At 46.2% G+C, this 18906-nt stretch overlaps 2 protein-coding genes across 2 annotated transcripts in view; one reads left to right on the top strand and one right to left on the bottom strand.

Moving 5' to 3' along the window:
* Nucleotides 1-3588: 3588 nt before the first annotated feature.
* Nucleotides 3589-6488, bottom strand: tm4sf21a (transmembrane 4 L six family member 21a; the record flags this gene model as incomplete). The annotated part of the gene is made up of 5 exons (XM_079738166.1): nt 3589-3699; nt 5187-5373; nt 5481-5614; nt 5883-5948; nt 6312-6488. The coding sequence occupies 5 exons, from the start codon at nt 6486-6488 to the stop codon at nt 3589-3591; spliced, it is 675 nt and encodes a 224-aa protein (XP_079594292.1).
* Nucleotides 6489-7925: 1437 nt separating this feature from the next.
* LOC307076806 (mannose-P-dolichol utilization defect 1 protein-like) overlaps nt 7926-18906 on the top strand; it is a gene marked incomplete at its 3' end in the record, with an annotated part of 18404 nt that continues 7423 nt past the window's right edge. The window contains exons 1-2 of the mRNA XM_079737958.1: nt 7926-8055; nt 8236-8301. Of these exons, the coding sequence (XP_079594084.1) occupies nt 7941-8055; nt 8236-8301 (181 nt within the window). The 5' untranslated portion in view covers nt 7926-7940. The remainder of the gene's footprint in view (nt 8056-8235; nt 8302-18906) is intronic.

The raw sequence follows: 18906 nt of genomic DNA, 5'->3' as shown, positions 1-18906 counted from the left end.
ATAGCGCTTTTTGTGTATCTTATTGTGTAGCTCTTTTTTTTGCCCTTCTAACAGTGTTGATTTACAGTAAGTGTTAACTCAAGTGTGCCTCATTCAGGAAAAGGAATAAAGATGTTTTATAGAAGTTGTAGATGACGGTTAGGTATTGGGTTATTTCTGTGTGATTTATGATCTGCATTAAATTAAGTGAATTTTAAATCTGGTTTATATTTTATATTGTTCAATTCAAATTGTGAGTGAGTAGAAATTATATACGATTTTTTATATTTATAGATTTGACACACAAACATAATATTTGCACATTATAGTGATGTCATGATCCAATCGGTATTGGTGGGACAAAAGGCCCGTTCATGGTCATGGCAATAACTCTTAGCGTGTTCACGACAGCGACGATTCATGTGCACTGCGTTCGGAATCTAAAAGTTATTCACAACAGGGTTTTTTTATCCGATAAAAACCGGTCAGAACTAAACAACTTAGTAGGATCAGTTTCAAGTTTGCACGCCTTTATTTCCTTATAGCCTATCACCTACTATCCTTTTGCTTGTATTTATGACAGCACATTGTATTGCCACTGTATGAAGGCTACACTTGCCCGCTGGTTTATCAGGACACAACATTTAAAACTGAGCAAAGTCGATGCCAACAGACGGTTACAACGTCAATCAATTGTTAAGTATGTGATATGATGGTTGTTTTTTTTTAAATTGAGTAAAACTTTCATGTTCCGCCATGTTCATGCGCGTCAAGGTGAAAAATATTGGAGGCTTCTCAGCCACATTGTGGAATATTGGTAGAGAGGAACGCATCGGCAGGGGGGAAGGGGCATGCTCTGGGCCCTGTCCTTTTGACATCATAACACTTTAGAGGGTCCTGGGTGGACCGGTGAACACTCAGACAGACATCACTCTGTTATCAATGACATCAGTCTATTTCCCAGTTCACTCGGATAATACGTATAAGTAAGGTTAACTATAAGTATTAAGTATTCAAGGTATTCAATATGGTAAATAGTGTTAATGGAGCCAAATGTTAAACACTGAATTGATATCACCTGGCCTTCCTTTGCCTGCATTCCGATGAACCCCCGACGCCTCATTTACGTATACATGGCCCCTTACCGAGACATCGGCCCCCCCCCCCCCCCTGGGATTCCTCGTCCTTATGGCTTTAGAATGTTTTTTCTGTAGGCTTCAATTTAGAAGTTTAAGTGAACTAATCCATACCCCGGTTAAAATCAGACACCATCAGCTTTATGATTATGACTGTATATGCCAGAGACAAATAAAGTGGTATTGTTAACTATTACAAATATTTTCCTGTTTACATGAATATTGCTTTCACAGGGCTCATCTCTTAAACACATGTGGTAAGTCATGGTGATTTAAGATCAGGTTAATAAACAAGGCGATGAATGGATTTTAATCAAAGACCTCACTTCATATAACTGTAATGTATAATATGTAACTTCATCTAACTATAATGTTTAATATGTAACCCTTTTGTATGTAATGCTTGAATTACTGTATGAGAATGTATTGTTGGCACGGTGGGAGGGAAGATAAATGCTAAACAGGACCGTGAAGGGCCTGTCGATTTTAGAGCATTTTTATTGGTCAAGGAATTCACCGATTTTGGGGTTATCTCAGAGATCGCGGGCCGGATTGGGCAGTTCTTTGCAAACCAGCTCAGGTGATGTTGTTACTCTGTGCAGTGACAATAAAGCCTTGATCGTTCAACCATAGTCCTTCTCAACCTCTCGTATTTTTTTGAGTATTAGACAGTGGGTTTTATCCACGACAATAGTTAACAATACGTCACCAACGGGCCACTCTGTTATCAAAATCTGGCCCCAGTTGCCAAACGGAAGTAGAATCACCAGAGCGTCATGAGGTGTCGTTCAATATAACTTCACTTTCTGACGTCGTGAAAATGTATTCCCCATAATTCCCAGCGATCTGAACGTGCCATAAAACATTCAGTCAGAATATGAAGAGACACTCCCATGGCAAACAAACACAAAGCAACAAGAGGAGGGGTTTGTGATGTCATCGTCGAGCTAGGCACCGGTACCAAGGGGTTGTAGATGATCTGTACTGAACGTCCGGAGCGGGAATTTACAGGGGCTGCGAACAGATGCCGCCTTCAGCAGCTCGGAGGTTCAGAAGGTCTTACTTGTCTTCACGTAAACCTTCCCTTCTTCCAAAATAAGAGTGTTCAGGAAACGCCCCTCAGAAGTTCGTAGGCAAAACCGGAAAAACCGATTGTTTGTGAGACTAGACTTCATAACAAGTATGGAAGCCCGATGTTTATAATTGTAAGCTATAATGTATCGTAATGCAAATGTTAGAATGGGTATTAAGTTTGCCTCTTAGTGCTTGCTGCAACTTTAGTCTATGAATGAAATGGGCAGCCATTGTTGTGACGTGATCTTGGAGGACTCATAACTTCTGCACAAAACTGAGCGAAAACTCCGACCCAACAGGGTGTTCAAAGCACTTCCCTCCGAGCTTAAGGTCCGAACCTCCCAGAAACTCAGACCGATTTGAAGGCGGCAAGAAGGATAAAGCAATAAGATGACATTAACACCTTTCACGAGCCAATAAAGGGACTTTCGATAACGGGCAAATAAACGTTCTTCAAACATTCCTCACACCAGTAACTGCCACATTTAACTTTAGAAGGCGCCACACTGACGGCAGCATTAGATAAGATCATCTGCACAAAATCAAAGAAAGGTAGAAAAGGTAGAAAATTATGATATTGATGGTTCAGACTACACGATTAGGCACAATTTCATGAACTATAGAGATTCCCTTTTGCTACCTAATATTTTACTTTTAAACTTTTGATAAATTATATGTTCATATCACAGTCTATTAATGCTATTGCTATGACCATATAGAAAAGGCCTATTCGCTTTCTTCCGTGTCTTGCTTGTGTTTTCCACCATACATTTTGTTAGTTGTACCACAACTAACACCTTATTGCGAGGTTGATGGACAAGGTGCTGGGTGCAATGGAGTGGAGGAAAAGGTATGGGCTGTCACGGACTGACCGACCCCAGCCAACCAGAAGCCGCTCAAGAGCTTCCTTGGAGCTCTTGGTGGTGATGCTGTCAATCAGGCACCTTAACTACTAACTGTGTGGCCTGTCCTTCATGGTGAGGACTGACCACTCTGCTCTTCAGTGGCTCATGACACTCAGGGAGCCAGAGGGGCAGGTTGCCAGGTGGTTGGAGGAGCTCCAGGCTTTCCACCTAAGAGTTGAGCACAGGGCTGGGGCGCGCTACAACAATGCAGACGCTCCCTCACGCCGTCTGTGCGCCAAAGAGGGGAGCCGCTACTGTGAGCGGTGGGAGGCCAGTGAGAGAGAGCTGCGTGAGGAGGAGGAGGAGGACTGTGCTGCAGTGTGACAGGTAGAGGTGTTCATAAGCCGAGAGCTGAAGACAGTAGATGTCGCTGTGAACCCTGTACAGCGCGAAAGTCACACGCTCCGATTCAAACACTTTCGAGTGTGGGCGCCAATGCAAAGAGTGCCGATGGATGTAGTGGGTCCTCTGCCTCAATCAGACAGGGGTAACCGCTACGACCTCTCCGCATGGAGTACTTTACAGAAGGGCCAGAGGCGGACACCCTCCGAGACCAGGAGGCAGAGACCACAGTGGATGCCCTGGTGGAGGGCAGGTTCAGCCGCCTGGGACACCCATCCACCCACGGTGCTCATGGCATGTTGCTCTGCGGTCCAGGAGTCCACAGCACACACGCTTGCCCTTCTCATACTGGGGAGAGAGCTCCAAACCCCAGCAGAGTTGGCGTTTGGTCAGCGTTTTTTGTTCCCTCGGGCGAGGACCTTTCTGGGGGGGGGGGGGGGGGGGGGGCTATTTTAGTTCGTTATTTTGTTTGAGTGCCTCACTACAGATGAATAACAGTGACGTTTACCGTTTATAGATTGGGTCGATCAACTATCAAAGACCACTTTTGTGCGGCCTCTGGAACTGCCCAATGGGCGTGGCCGTTCATGTTCTGCTGTTTGCACACCCTTTTACAGTTTGTTTAAACTGTAAACCTAGCCAGTGCTGTGGACTTTAGACTGTAGCTGATTAAGGTCAGCAAGAACAATGCTATGGTTTGGCCTAGCCATAAACTATACAGAAATTTCGTTTTTTATTAGTATGGCCAATGAGAACTTTGAATATTATAATTTTTAAGAAATAAATCCTTGAATTTACACCATGTTTTTTTTTTTCTATTGACTCACAGTTTTACATTAGTTTACGTTTCCTAATAAAACAAAACATTGTGGCCGCTGCACGTTATGCAGCTGACATTTTCCACGGAAATCCAATACATCAAGAGGGCCCCCCACTTCCTGTATCGATTACCACAGGCTGCCCGATCGATCAATTTGGGGATTATGCCCACTTTGGAGGGGGTCTCCCCCCTCCAAAAAAAGTGTGTTTTCCCAGAAAACACACTTTTCTAAAACCAGTTCCCAGGGTGGATTCAAATAAAAACGGACCTATGCGGTTTCGTGTTGATTCCTTCTCTAATAGGTCCATGGTTGATTCGTGTGGACTGCTGAAACGCAATCGATTACGTCATCGCCCCCCCACCAGCTGGGCGACGTTAGAGTTGAGTTGATTTTTTATTTATTTATTTATTATTTTTGTAGCTTTAAAAACGTCCATACTTTTGTGTTTGAGGACAGACCATTTTTGACAAGAATGGTTCACTCAAGTATGTATTAGATATTTTATATTGTTCAATACAAATTGCGAAGGGCAAGTACAGATTGCATAAGCTTTTTTATATTTACAAATCACACACAATCGTAATAATGGCGCATTATAGTGATAACGTTCCAGTAGTTATTGGTGGAACTAAACATCACCACTGCCATCATTACTCAGTCAGAATATGAAGAGACACTCGCTTGGTAAACAAACACAAAGCCACAAGGGGGGTTCATGACGTCATCGTCGAGCTAGGACCCCGGGAGTGTAGATGATGACACGATGAACATCCGAAGCGGGAACTTACAGGGGCTGAGGACAGAAGCATAAACAATACAATGACATCAACGCCTGTTGCGAGCCAGTTATGAGACATTCCCTCAATAACGGGCAAATAAATGTTACAGTTCAGTTTATGGCTTCCTTTTCCTCTCATCTTTCCTCTTACCCCTTTGTTAACGCAGGTTCCACACAAACATCCAAAAAGGCCGTTGACCATTTGAACACCACAAAGCACCAGTTGAAGGCCACTTGTCACCAACAAGGTAGCGAAGAGTCCCACGTTGAACTCCACCACATTTTCAGGCGAAGTGCATATGATCCATTTGCTATGGTCACTCAGGTAACTCTCCTTCCTGCATCAATTAATTTGCAAATGTTAGTGAGTGTGTGAGTGTGTGTGTGTGTGTGTATGTGTGTGTGTGTGTGTGTGTGTGTGTGTGTGTGTGTGTGTGTCTCTCACAAGTCTTTGAAAGGCGTTATCCAAACCAAGACTACTTGACAGAGAGGCCCATTCTGCAGACCAAGCACTGCCACAATGAAACTGTAGAGGGCGCCAGCCACACCGACGGCAGCGAAAGCAATCGATAAGAACATCTGCACAAAATCAGAAAAGGCAGAAAACGATGATATGATTTAGACACAAATTCATGAACTATAGAGATTCCCATTCCCCCTACTCGTATTTTTTATGACATTTGCTACCTTACAAAGAATATTTGACTTTTAAACATTTGATGATTTGTATGGTAATATTACATTTAATCTATTAATGCTATTGGTATATGACCATATAGAATAGGCCTATTCACTTTCTTCTGTGTCTAGCTTGTGTTTTCAACCCAGCATTGTGTTAAGGACTCACCCCACAGCGGTTTGCACAACAGCCTTGCTTCCCAGTCATGTGGATGTAAAGAGCGGGCACCAGTACCTGCGAGACAGTTACAGAGCTGTAAGGCAAGCTAAACTTCATTTGAAGGAATACATCACAGAATAATGGTGGGAATTTTAGCAGCCAACTGCAGCTTGTATGCCTATTTTTAATAGGCCAGGTGGTGTAAGCGGAAACACAAAACAAAACTGCATCTTTTTCAACTAACTTAATCTCATAATACAAAAAATAATAATACTCTTGGACTTTTCTTTAGTGAATAAGAGTTCAACTTCCGATTCTCAATTTAACTTAAAAAACTTAAAACTTAAAAAAACCTCAAAACAGCTAATTTCTACTGTTTTTACTTTACTGCCCTGTAGTTTGACAATGATTGTCAACTCCCCCCCCCCCCCCACTCACCATGAGTCCTCCACCGACCAGACCGCCCATGTACTTCACCTCCTCGGTGATGTGCCCGTCCTGGGCATACTTGACGTCCCAGCCCGGGAAGAACAGGATGATGTTGCAGAGGATGGAGATGAAGGCTAGCGGGTACAGAGCCAGCCCGATGAAGCGGGAGCACTGTCCTGTACACATGGCTTCTTCTCTTTCTTACTACACTGCAGTTCTGTAGAAAAGGAGATCTGTTCCAACCTTTTCAAATTTTTGCTTTCAGGGTGGGAGGAAAAAAAGGAGCTTGATTGAACTTGAAGTCTGGGAGGCAGTCTGGTCTCTGTGTCTCTCTCTGGTACTGAAGGCAGCAGCAACAGGGTTGGGCGTATAGGTGGCGTGGGAGGTCGATGACATATGGGACAGCATTTGTAGAGTGGGAAAGGCCTCTGCTGGAGCCGACAAACAGGAAATGATGATTGTATAACAGAAATTATTAACTTTGCAGAACCAAGATTGTGGTGTTTCCTCTAATCTGCGGTTAAGAATTATGTAGGTGTATTCTTTTGGGCCAGTGCCTCACTACCGATGACTAATAGTGACGTTTATCGGATAACAGATTATAGATTTGGGTGGATCCACTATCAAAGACAACTGCTGCTCTCCAATGGGTGTCAGCGGTCATATTCTGCTATTTGCTATTTGCACACCATAGATAAAGTTTGTTAAAGCAGTGTACCTCACTAGTGCTGTGGACTTTGGAATGTAGCTGATTAAGGCTCGAACAATGGCTTGGCCTAGCAGTGTTTTGTGAACGACTTGTGCTTTTTTTTTCTATCCATTGCCAATCGTAAACAATGGATACATCCATCCAAAATGCACAGCAATTTTCATAATTGTGATTCCACATATATACAATCTTAGGCCCCGTTCACAAGGAGCCGATTTATAGGTGAAACCGCATAAGTCTTGTGTGTTTGGGCCGATCGTCCAGACGGATCCGGCGGATCGGGTCCCCGAAAACACACTTTTCTAAAACCAGTTCCCAGGGTGGATTCAAATAAAAACGGACCTATGCGGTTTCGTGTTGATTCCTTCTCTAATAGGTCCATGGTTGATTCGTGTGGTTGAAACGCAATCGATGACGTCATTGCCCCCCCACCAGCTGGGCGGTGTTAGAGTTGAGTTGATTTTTTATTTATTTATTTTATTCTTTTTGTAGCTTTAAATACAGCCCATTGGTAAATTTAATTATTAACTGTACATTAAAAAGTATTTCTGCTCAATTTAAAGGTTTAATCTCCTCCTCGACTGAATGTTTGCATGCAGCGAGCAGGCTGGATGCCCGCAGGCTGGAAGCGCTCCACTTTTTTTTCACAAAAATATTGAAATATTAATTAACAATATTGAAGGCGCTGCAGCGCCTTCAATATTTACTACAGGGTGGACGGGGCCTTAGAATTATATGTCAAATCTACATCTAAATGTGTGTGTGTGTACACGCGCGTGCGTGTTTGTAATCGTGCGCGTGTGTGTTTCAGCGCGTTCGTGTGGTTGTTGTGGGAGGGGAGTTGAGGGGGGTTCCAGAAGAATGTTGCTTTGTAACGTAAAGCACCATTTTACGATAATCCAGAAATCGATAGGTGAAATTGAGCTACCATGACTACGTCGGAGGGGCTGGAAGCCACTTCTGCCGTGAAAGAGTTTATACTTCTTTATTTGATGCCAGAAAAATGTTTCGAGTACTTTTTCACCAACTTAAACTTCCTGCACGGTGAGGCGTGCTCAGGTTTTATTAGTATGCGATATATTGCCAATACTTCATAGTAATCCCCACCACCCCCAACACGATTTCGTGTTTGCTTGGTCTTGCCTGATTTTACGTTACATACAACTTAGGAGACATGTCTCTAATGTCTCTTATCATGTCTCTCTCTGTTTGTGTTTGTTTCAGTGCCATGTCTCACGATTGTTCTGAGCAAAACCGTAGGACTGTGGATCGTCCTTGGCACAGTGCTAGGTAAGAATCGACGTGTCCCTTTCTTTCAATGCATCCATCACACTTACATAAGGAGTGAGCTTTGGTTTATGGGATAAGCCCAACCTATAGGTCAGCTAAAGCCCGTACTTATATATATATGTATGTATATATATATATATATATATATACATATATATATGTGTGTGTGTATATATATATATGTATGTATATATATATATATATATATATATATATGTATGTGTATATATATATATGTATATATATATATGTGTGTGTGTATATATATATATATGTATGTATATATATATATATATACATGTATGTATATATATATGTGTATATATATATATGTATGTGTATATATATATATATATGTGTGTATATATATGTGTGTGTGTGTGTATATATATATATATATGTGTGTATATATATGTCTATATATGTTTCTAAGCCATTCAATGACGCGATGATGTCAACGTTGGGAAGACGAGGTGGAAGGTAGTGTTACACCTTTCCTGTTCCTTGGCTCCCCGTAGTCGGGGAGCACAGGGGAGACGTTCCCTCCAGGGCCGATGTCCTTTCGGGGGTAACACCCTTCACTATGACCGGCAGTGGGTCTGTTCACGGGTCGGTTCATAGGTCGGAAGGCACGGGCACGGATTCTTGGCGTTTGGTACTTTATTTAACAGTACACGTATGCTCCAAAAACACAACCGGACTCATTTAGTTCCTCCTAGACTGACACTCGCTCACTCGCTCGTTCACTCATTCGTCGACTCATTCGCTGACGTCACTCACACACACACACAGACATTCTCACGCACACACATACTCCACTCTCGTAACACTACCCCCACTCTGGATGACAATCAAAACAGAATTTCACTCCAGCATTTACATTTACATTTACATTTAGGGCATTTAGCAGACGCTTTTATCCAAAGCGACTTACAATAAGTGCATTTGTTACAATAAGTACATTTGAAGTGAAACAATATTTCGCTGTCGGTACAGTAAAGACGTTCATAGAACCAAGTGCAAGTATTACAATCGCTAGGCTAACCCATTTCCCGTGTAAAGCAGCGATAGCAGCTACTGTAGATGCTACACAATTAAGTACCTTAAATAAGTGCAATGTACAAGTGCCAGGACGTACAACATTCAATGGTGGCTGTGCATTGGTTTCTATGCAGAGTCGAGATGAACTCTGAACAGGTGAGTTTTGAGTCTTTTGCGGAAGCTGGTGAGCGACTCTGCGGTCCTGACATCGGTAGGGAGCTTGTTCCACCACTGAGGTCCCAAAACAGAGAAAAGTTGTGACTTTGCTGATCGACCTTTGCTTGCTCTTAGCGATGGCGGTACCAGACGTCTAGCTGAGGTAGTTGAGCGGAGGGATCGAGCTGGGGTGTGTGGCTTTACTAATGCTTGGAGGTAGGCAGGGGCAGTTCCATCGACTGCCTTGTATGCCATCACAATAATAAACACCAACATGTCCATACAGATATACAGCCCCCATACACATTCAATCTAGTTGAAAGGATGCAGTATAACTAGTAGGCGTCGATTTAAGAGGAATGCCGATAAAGTGTAGCTTGTAGTGCAAAGGCAAGAATTTAACAGTGTGTTGCGTTTAGTGCACATATTACAGTTGAGCAAAACAAACCTTGAAAAGGCATTAAAATACCCATCGCTCAGGCTACAAGTAGCATTTTAAAGGATAATAGTAGTTCTCTGTAATTACTCGAAATATTAACAGAAAAATACACCAAATGCAGTTTACCCCATAGTGCATACAACAACCATTACCGTCAAGTTTTTCTCTTTTTTTTTTTTTTTTAAGTATAGAAAATAACAATTAGCTGGAAGAGCCTATAACAGTTGACTTTGTATCAAACTTTAACCTTGAAGTTCTCTCTTTTTTTTTTTTAAACATTGTAAACATTGCCCTTCAAGTCTTGGAACTGCCCATGAACAGGGGCGCTCAATGAGCCGGGCGCTCAGTGAGCCACCCACTCACCAAACTGAGTCGGTGGTCTACGCCTGCGCTGAGGCCTTTGAGAACGAGTGGTCTGAGGGTGCTGCACCGCCGCACCACCTCCACTGTCCTCGAAGTACACAGGGACGGAGGAGTCAAGGTGAGTGGTGGAGGGGTGAGAAGCAGCAGCTACAGAAATGTCCACAGCTGGATCTGATGAGGGAAAACTGGAGCTGTCATCAGTGTCGGAGAAGAGCTGGGGCAGACCCAGTAGAGTGTCAGCAGGATCTACGTCGTCTGGGGGTGACACCTCCATTGGTGTCCAGCTCTGGGCTTGCTCCAGGGCCCAAGTATTGTCCAGTGGGTCCCGGCAGCGATAAGGCTTTAGCCGATCGTGGTGCACCACCTTTACTTTAGTCTTTGGCCCTTTCTGGATTCGATAAACCAGGTCGTCCAACTGACCCAGAACGAAGAATGGCCCTTCGTAAGACGGGAGGAACTTCCTCACTCTGTTCTTAAACTTCTTTGTTCCTTTGATGAGGTACCACACAGCATCACCAACGTTGTAATGTGTGCGGCAACAGTTCTTGCCATATTGTCTCTTGGCACGTTCCACAGACTCTCCGAGAGCATCTCTGGTGATTTGGTGCGCCAGCTCCAGTCGCTCTCGAAGGTGCTGAACATACTCAGGGGCTGAGGGAGCTGGTTTAGGGTCCGGCGGCAGGCCGGATACCAGGTCTACTGGCTCACTCACTTCCCGGCCAAACATCATGTAGTTCGGGGTGAAACCAGTTGAACTGTGCTTTGTTGCTCTGTAGGCCATGACAGCGTAGGGAATCATGAGGTCCCAATCCCAGTGGTAACGCTCGGCTGTCGTGGCCAGGATCTTTTGCAGAGTGGCATTGAACCTTTCAACTTGCCCATCGGACTGAGGACGGAAAGGTGTGGTGTGTGTTTTGTCGATCCCGAACAGCGTGCACATTTTCTGGAACACCTCAGACTCGAAGTTCCGGCCTTGGTCGCTGTGCAGTGTCTGCCTGGCTCCATAGCGACACACCCACTCGGAGGCGAGCACTTCAGCCACAGTTACAGCTTGTTCGTTAGGTAGGGGAAAAGCTTCGACCCATTTTGTGAAATAGTCCTGTATTACCAGCACATATCTGAAGGCATAACTGCGCTCAGTCTCATTCAGTGGCCCCATAATATCCAAAGCGATGTGCTCCATAGGCGCTCCGACTCGAACAGTGCCCATGGGGGCTTGTGGTGTCTTCCGTGGCCTGGCTTTTGATGCGCAGCTGGTGCAGGTGTTACACCACAGGGAAACGTCCTCCCTCATTCTGTACCAGAAGTATCGGGTTTGCAGCCGAGCTACAGTGCGCTCTACACCAAAATGTCCACCGACTTGTCCCTCATGCATCTGTCTCATGATGTCTGGCCGGAAGGTGCGGGGCAGCACCACTTGTGGATAGAATTGGGTATCGTCCAGGCAGTAGAAACGTCTAACAAGCACTCCATCTCTGATGTAGAGGCGTTTCCACTGGCTCCAATATGTCTTTGTGGCTGGGCTGCATGGTGAGACTGTTACCCATGCAGGACGTTCTTTGCTGGTTTCCAACCAGGTTCTGATGGGTGCAATGTCTGCGTCGTCTTCCTGGGCTTGTCGCAGCTCCTCCAGGGACCAACCACCAAACAGTTCATTTTCTTTTGACTTAGTCAGGTATATTCTCTCGGGGGACCTTAAGTTGTTAGAGTCAGCTGGCAGGGCCTTGTCTACCCCCACTAGACTTACTTCTGTGGGAGCTGGGTGTCTCTCTACCCCCACTGGACTCACTTCTGCGGGAGCTGGGTGTCTCTCTACCCCCACTGGACTCAGCATCGCCTGGTTGATGTCAGAGTCCAAATTGCACTGCACAGCCTGGTGACTGACGTTCAACTGAGGAGGAGATGGGCTGGGGAGCTTACAAGGACAGGACTGACGGCAGGGTCTCCGGGAGAGGCTGTCTGCGTTGCCGTGAAGCTGGCCAGGGCAATGGATGATCTCGAAGTTGTATTCGCCAAGTCTCTTGAGCCACCTGGCGAGCTGTCCCTCAGGCTCCTTCATCCTTGTTAGCCACCGAAGGCTGCTGTGGTTGGTGTGCACCGTGAAGCACCGCCCTAGGAGATACTGGCGAAAGTGTGACGTGAAGTCGACCACGGCTAGCAGTTCTCGCCGTGTGGTACAGTTATTCTGTTCAGTTGTGGACAGCTTGCGGCTTCCATAGGCTAGCACACGTTCCACACCCTGCTGAACCTGTGAGAGAACAGCGCCGATACCGACGTCGCTGGCGTCTGTGTCCAGTATCATGTTGCCTTGGTCGAGTGGGTAGCCCAGGATTGGCGCGGTCGTTAGCAGGCATTTGAGTTCATTAAATGCCGCCTGGCATTCCTCAGACCAACGTAACTGGGCATGTTTCTTGGTCAGGGCATGGAGAGGTTCTGCAATGGAAGCAAAGTCTTTAACGAACCGCCGATAGTAGGATGCAAGGCCCACAAAGCGACGGACATCTTGGAGTGACGTCGGTGTTGGCCAGTCCTGCACTTTCTGGACTTTGTTGGGGTCAGTGGCCACACCGCTCTCTGAAACGATGTGACCCAGGTAGGCCTGGTGGAGACGACTGAAAACCTGGCCCAGCCGCTGCAGCATCTGCGGAACGTCGCTGCCCAGAACGATGATGTCGTCCAGGTACACTAGGCAGGTCTCCCACTGCATGCCGGCCAGCACCCGGTCCATCAAGCGCTGGAAAGTCGCCGGAGCATTACACAGTCCAAATGGCATGACATTCCATTCAAACAGTCCACTTTTGGTGCAGAATGCAGCTGCTTTGCGTGCTGTTGGGGTCAGTTCGACTTGCCAGTAGCCGGCCGCGAGGTCAAGGGTGCTGAACCACTTGGCATCAGAGAGGGTGTCCAGCGTGTCCTGGATGCGGGGCAGAGGATATGCGTCTTTAATCGTGCAGTCATTCAGGGCTCTATAGTCTATGCAGAGGCGGTACGTCCCATCTTTTTTCTTTACCATCACTATAGGCAATGCCCAACTGCTGTTGCTGCGGCGGGCCAGCCCCGCCCCCAGGCTCTGTTGTATCTGTTGGTCAGCATCCTGTTGTTTCTCCAACGCCATCCGGCGTGGTGGTTGCTTGACTGGGAGGCCTGGCATGGTTATGATGTCATGCTGAACCAGGCTGGTCCTGCCGAGGTCAGTGGGTCCTGTTGAGAACACATTTTCATAGGTGCACAGCAGCTGAGCTAGCTGCAGCTGCTCCTCTTGGTTAAGCTCAGTAGAGCTCTGGGCATAGAGCTCCTGTAAGTGCTGGGGGACCGGAGGGGGGCTGCTAACAGTCTGTTCAGGCTGGTTGTGGGCAACCGCGTTTGCAGGCTGCAGAACCTTTACCGGCTGGAGGAGTCCCACGATGGCCCCCTTTTTAATGGTTACGGCACTGTTGCCCGGATTGAAGATGCGGAGGGGCACGGTCATATGGGGCTGAGCTTCCAATAAAACTCGGGCCACTAACAGTCTGTGTTTTTCAACAAAGCCTTTGGTGGGGCTCAGCATCAATCCCCCTTCAACTGGATCTTTAAGGTGGATGTTGCCTCTTACCACATACTCCTGCCCAGCCTCCAGCACCACCGTCCGGGCCACTCTCACTGCGTGCGCCTTTGGTTTGTTTTTGGAATCGAAATACGGCACCTCTTCTCCAAACAGCACAATCCGTTGATTTCCAAAATCAAGACGTGCCTGGGCCTGGCTCAGGAATGGATGGCCCAGGAGGGCCTCGTCACCAGCTATATCAGCAACCAGGAAGAGGACGCTCACCTGACGGTTGTTGATCTGGACAGGGATGTGAGCTTCGCCAAGCACGGGTATGTCACCAGGCCCAACACCGATCAGAGTCTCTACGATGGATGACTGAAGTGGAGGCCTGACATCTGGATGAATGGCGTTTTAATGAAACAGAGGAAAAACACTTTTCCGAGCCCCACTGTCCAAAACAGCGCACACTTCTAGCTCGTACACAATCATGTGAATGTTCATTTCTTGACCCTGGGCCTTAAGGTGAAGCACAGCTGACCTTGAGCTTTGAGGGGACATGGTTGAAGTTAGAGCCCTAGCTGCATTTCTTGGTGAGGGGCAATTTCTCTTCATGTGAACAGTTGTGACACCGAATCTCATCCCATTTAATGTCTCTGGAGCTTTTACCTCCATATGGTGTGTGACTGTGGCTGGGAGACGCAGGTTTAAAGATGGCTGATGGGGAGGCTGTAGCATTCTTTAATTCCTCTTTGTCGGTTCCCTCTCTGATCAACATAGCATGGGGCCTGTGCTCAGCTATGCCACGGTCTCCTGAGTGCATGAGACCGGCGACATATGATGCTGCTCACTTCGTGGTTTCATAGCGATGGGCAATGTCAAAGGCTTGGGCTAATGTTTGTGGGCGCTGCTCTAAAAGCTTTTGTACAATTTCTGCATCCCCTAGAGCATTAGTAAAGACTTCAACTCCTATGGCGTCCTGCTCAGCATCAGCCCTGTTGCTGTAGGCTACTGACACTCTCCCGTAGATGTCATCTCGCAAAACATGGAGAGCCTCACCCGGTTTGCGGACACGCTGTCTCAGCTCGATGGCTACTGCCGCTGCATGCAGCGAGGAAGGGCCGTATGCAGTTTCTATCTCCTCCACCAGGCGGACGTAGTCCCACTGGGCGGACCGGGGATTTCTGTGGATGGCCCCGGCTGCACCCACCATGCAGAACTTCAACTGGACAGCCATTGTCTTTGCAGACCAGTAGTTAGCTTTAGCACAACTCTCAAACCTGTGCAGGAACTCTGTCCAGGGTGTGGTGCCATCATACTGTCCGGATCTCAAAGTGGGGACTCTTTCTCGATGATCATAGTCATCCTCACTCTCGGAGGAGGGCTGATGTGACTTTGGCTGCTCACCTTTGCGAAAAGAGCTCTTTAACTTCATAGTCTGACTGTGCCCTGGCTCGGGCGAATGTCCATAGTTAATATCCTTTGAAGAAGGGCAGGTGGTGCACAGGCATGTGGAGGCTGGGGGGCAACCGATCTTGGGGGTGCTGTGGATATAACTCCCCTGGTCCGAGGAAAAGGGGTTCGAATGTGGCGTTGCAATAGCAGCAGGTTGTGGAATAAAGTCACTTTGTCTGTTGGCCACACCACATTGAAACCAGTAGCTGTCCTCGTCGGGATTAATGAAGGGGTTCCTGCACGAGAACTTGGGTTGAATGAGCTCACATGGCGCCGCCGCATGCTTCATTTTAATAAGCTCCACTTCACAGTGGAACACGTTAGAAAGTCCATAATAACTTGTATTTCCTTCACTCAAATTGTCTATGGTCTCTTCCACATCACCGTCGTTTATCGTTACGAACGGATAGGACTTTGAGTAGCCGAAATTGCACGGGCTACGGCGGTTAGCGTCCGCCATCTTAGCTTAGCTGAAACAGGTGAACAATGCTTCCCGCTTATTCTTTTGTCTCTTCTAACTTCTCCGGTTTATTTCACCGTTCATTCTTTGCTCACCACTGCCTTTCCGTTTGCATGAGAGGGTCCCTTCGTGGTCGCCAATGTTACACCTTTCCTGTTCCTTGGCTCTCAGACCGTAGTCGGGGAGCACAGGGGAGACATTCCCTCCAGGGCCGATGTCCTTTCGGGGGTAACACCCTTCACTATGACCGGCAGTGGGTCTGTTCACGGGTCGGTTCATAGGTCGGAAGACACGGGCACGGATTCTTGGCGTTTGGTACTTTATTTAACAGTACACGTATGCTCCAAAAACACAACCGGACTCATTTAGTTCCTCCTAGACTGACACTCGCTCACTCGCTCGTTCACTCATTCGTCGACTCATTCGCTGACGTCACTCACACACACACACACAGACATTCTCACGCACACACATACGCCACTCTCGTAACAGTAGCCTCAGCCTAGTACTAGAACTATGGCGTCTAAGAGGTGGCAAGAACCACAAATAACATGTATGATGGCCCACAGCAGTATAATATTGAACCTGTCAGACGTGAGAGGGCGAATGAGGAATTGCCGAGAACTGAGTTAAATGCATGGTCAGAGGAGAACGAGTGGAGAGTTTCTATCATTTAGCAACGCAGCAACGAGCGCTGGAGCTAGTCAATGAACAGCAGTGCATACAATAACGACACTTTTATTTATTTTTTACTGTCAGTGAATAGCACTGAGTGAAAGTCAACGTTTTCTTTATATCTAGTGACAGCGGTTATGTCGTTCAGATACGTACCGGTAAACTTAGTCAGAAGATCTAGAAATAGAAGGCATAATGCTAGCTATGGGCTAACTTGCCAGTCCCACCTGCGAAATCCCCACTAGATAATCCCTAATTAAATCGTACCCCTGACGTTGTAATCAGATTTTCGATTAGTTATCCCACGTTTTGATGGTAGCCTACTAGCTCCAGTAACAACATCTTTGGCTAGTGTTTATTTCTAAGCTTTATTTTACCCAGTGTGCGAAATACCCATCAATATTCGGGGGTCCCCATCCCCCGATTGTTGCGCAATACCGATATACATTTTGCAGTAGGCCTATAACATTACAATATTTCCTGGATGCAAGACAATCAGTATTTAGCCTACATGACAACACACACACTGTAGACCAGGGGTGCTCACACTTTTTCAGCATGCAAGCTACTTATAAAATTACCAAGTCAAAATGATCTACCAACTACAAAAATGCTAAACATATTTATTCATGAATATAATTGAGAATTCTCTATATGTACAATGTATGTTGATGTCCCTTGCATAACAGCATGAGCCCATATTGCACAACACAACACAATTAACCATGTACATTTTTTGTCATTACCTTATTCTGATGACTTGCACTGAATGGAATCAGCCAGGGATGCATAGTCCGGACAGTAGCTGCTGACAGCCAGCCTCAAGCACACTTCCAAATGATCATCAGTTATGGTGGAACGGTACTTGGACTTAATGATCTTCATGTGGGAAAAGGCTGACTCACATAAATAAGTGGAGCCAAATAAAGCAGTCAAGGAGGTAGCACATTTCCTCATATTGGGTTGCTTTTCCTCTGTGAGTAAGTTCCAGAACTCTCCATGAGCTCTGGACTTCAGCTGAATGTCTGCTTGTAATGTCAAAATCTCATCTTCCACTCCAGAAGAGTTCAGGTGAAACAGTGTTGAAATTTTTGATGCGAGTGAATCAACCTCAGCATCTTCCCGAAAAGGATAGCACATGAATGTAGCGACTGGCTCGAGCAAAGAAAAGTCTTGAAAGCGTTTGTCAAACTCTGACAGACATTTGTCAATCTGCTCTGTGTAGCGTGCACTGTCAAATTGCACACAGGCTTCCCTTGCATCTCCAGCTCTGACGCCAGGTTCTGGACGTTTGCCAAATCATGGCGCCGCAGCTTTGAGGAGAGATGTTGCATCTTTCGTTTGAACGCATTAACTGAGCTGATCATATTAATCACTGTTTTGTCCTTTCCCTGCAGCTCTAGATTAAGGTCATTACATAGGTTTGTCAGATCAGTTAAAAATGCCAAGTCTAACAGCCACTGACCGTCATTTAGTTGCTTGTATTCTGCATGTCCAGCTACACGGAAAAACTCCTTAATCTCCAGACAGAGCTCTCGAAATCTTTGCAGGAATTTCCCTCGACTAAGCCATCTCACGTCAGTGTGTAGCAACAACTCAGAGTGGTCGCAGTCAGCCTGCTCCAGATGTGCACGGAATAGCCGTCTTTGAAGAGATCTGGCGCGAATAGAACAGGCGATCTTCATTGCCACATCCATGATCTCTTTCATGTTGAGCATTTTAGCGCATAACGCTTGTTGGTGTATTATGCAGTGGTAATTCAGGAAGTCCGGGAAAGCATCGTCCTCCCTGCACTTGGCAATAACTCCATTCACGCGGCCAACCATTGCGGGTGCTCCATCCGTGGTGATGGACACCAATTTGTGCACTGGGAGCTGGGTTTTCGTGATAAAGTTATTGAAAGACTGAAATATATCCTCTCCTTGCGTGTGTTCTTTCATGGGCAGTAGTGTTAACAGCTCCTCTTTTGCAGTCATGTCAGTAAACACCATCCGAATAAAAATGCACAACTGGGCTGTGTCACTCACGTCCGTAGATTCGTCCAACTGCAGTGAGAAGCACTCGCAATCTGCGATGTCCTTCCTAAGTTGCTGCGTCAAATCCTCGGCCATGGCTTCACTGCGCCGTGTAACTGTACTTCTTGACAGCTGGAGAGCTTTGATCGAAGATAATATTTCTGCCTTGTTTTTAAAGTCTCGGAAAAATGAGTCAGCTGCTTCAACAAATGCCTCTTTTACCATCTCTCCGTCTTGGAAGGACTTCTTGTTCTTAACGATTAAGTGGCTCACCCGGAACGATGCTTCGGTGGCGGCTTTGGCTTTTGAAGTTAGCTGTGAGAAAAGTGACTGCTGTCCGGACAACTGGCATTTTAGTTCCTTCACCTTTCTCATCCTCAGCTCGCTTTTCGGCGGGAAGTTGGTGTCATAGTTTTTATGAGCAGTCCGAAAATGCCGCTCCACATTTCCCTTCTTGGGTATTGCAATGGTAGACTGG

The sequence above is a fragment of the Pollachius pollachius genome, assembly GCF_949987615.1.
Source record: "Pollachius pollachius genome assembly, chromosome: 6".
In the NCBI taxonomy this organism is placed as follows: domain Eukaryota; kingdom Metazoa; phylum Chordata; class Actinopteri; order Gadiformes; family Gadidae; genus Pollachius; species Pollachius pollachius.
The sequence above is the reverse complement of the archived record's forward strand: the minus strand, read 5'-3'. Positions and strand labels throughout refer to the sequence as shown.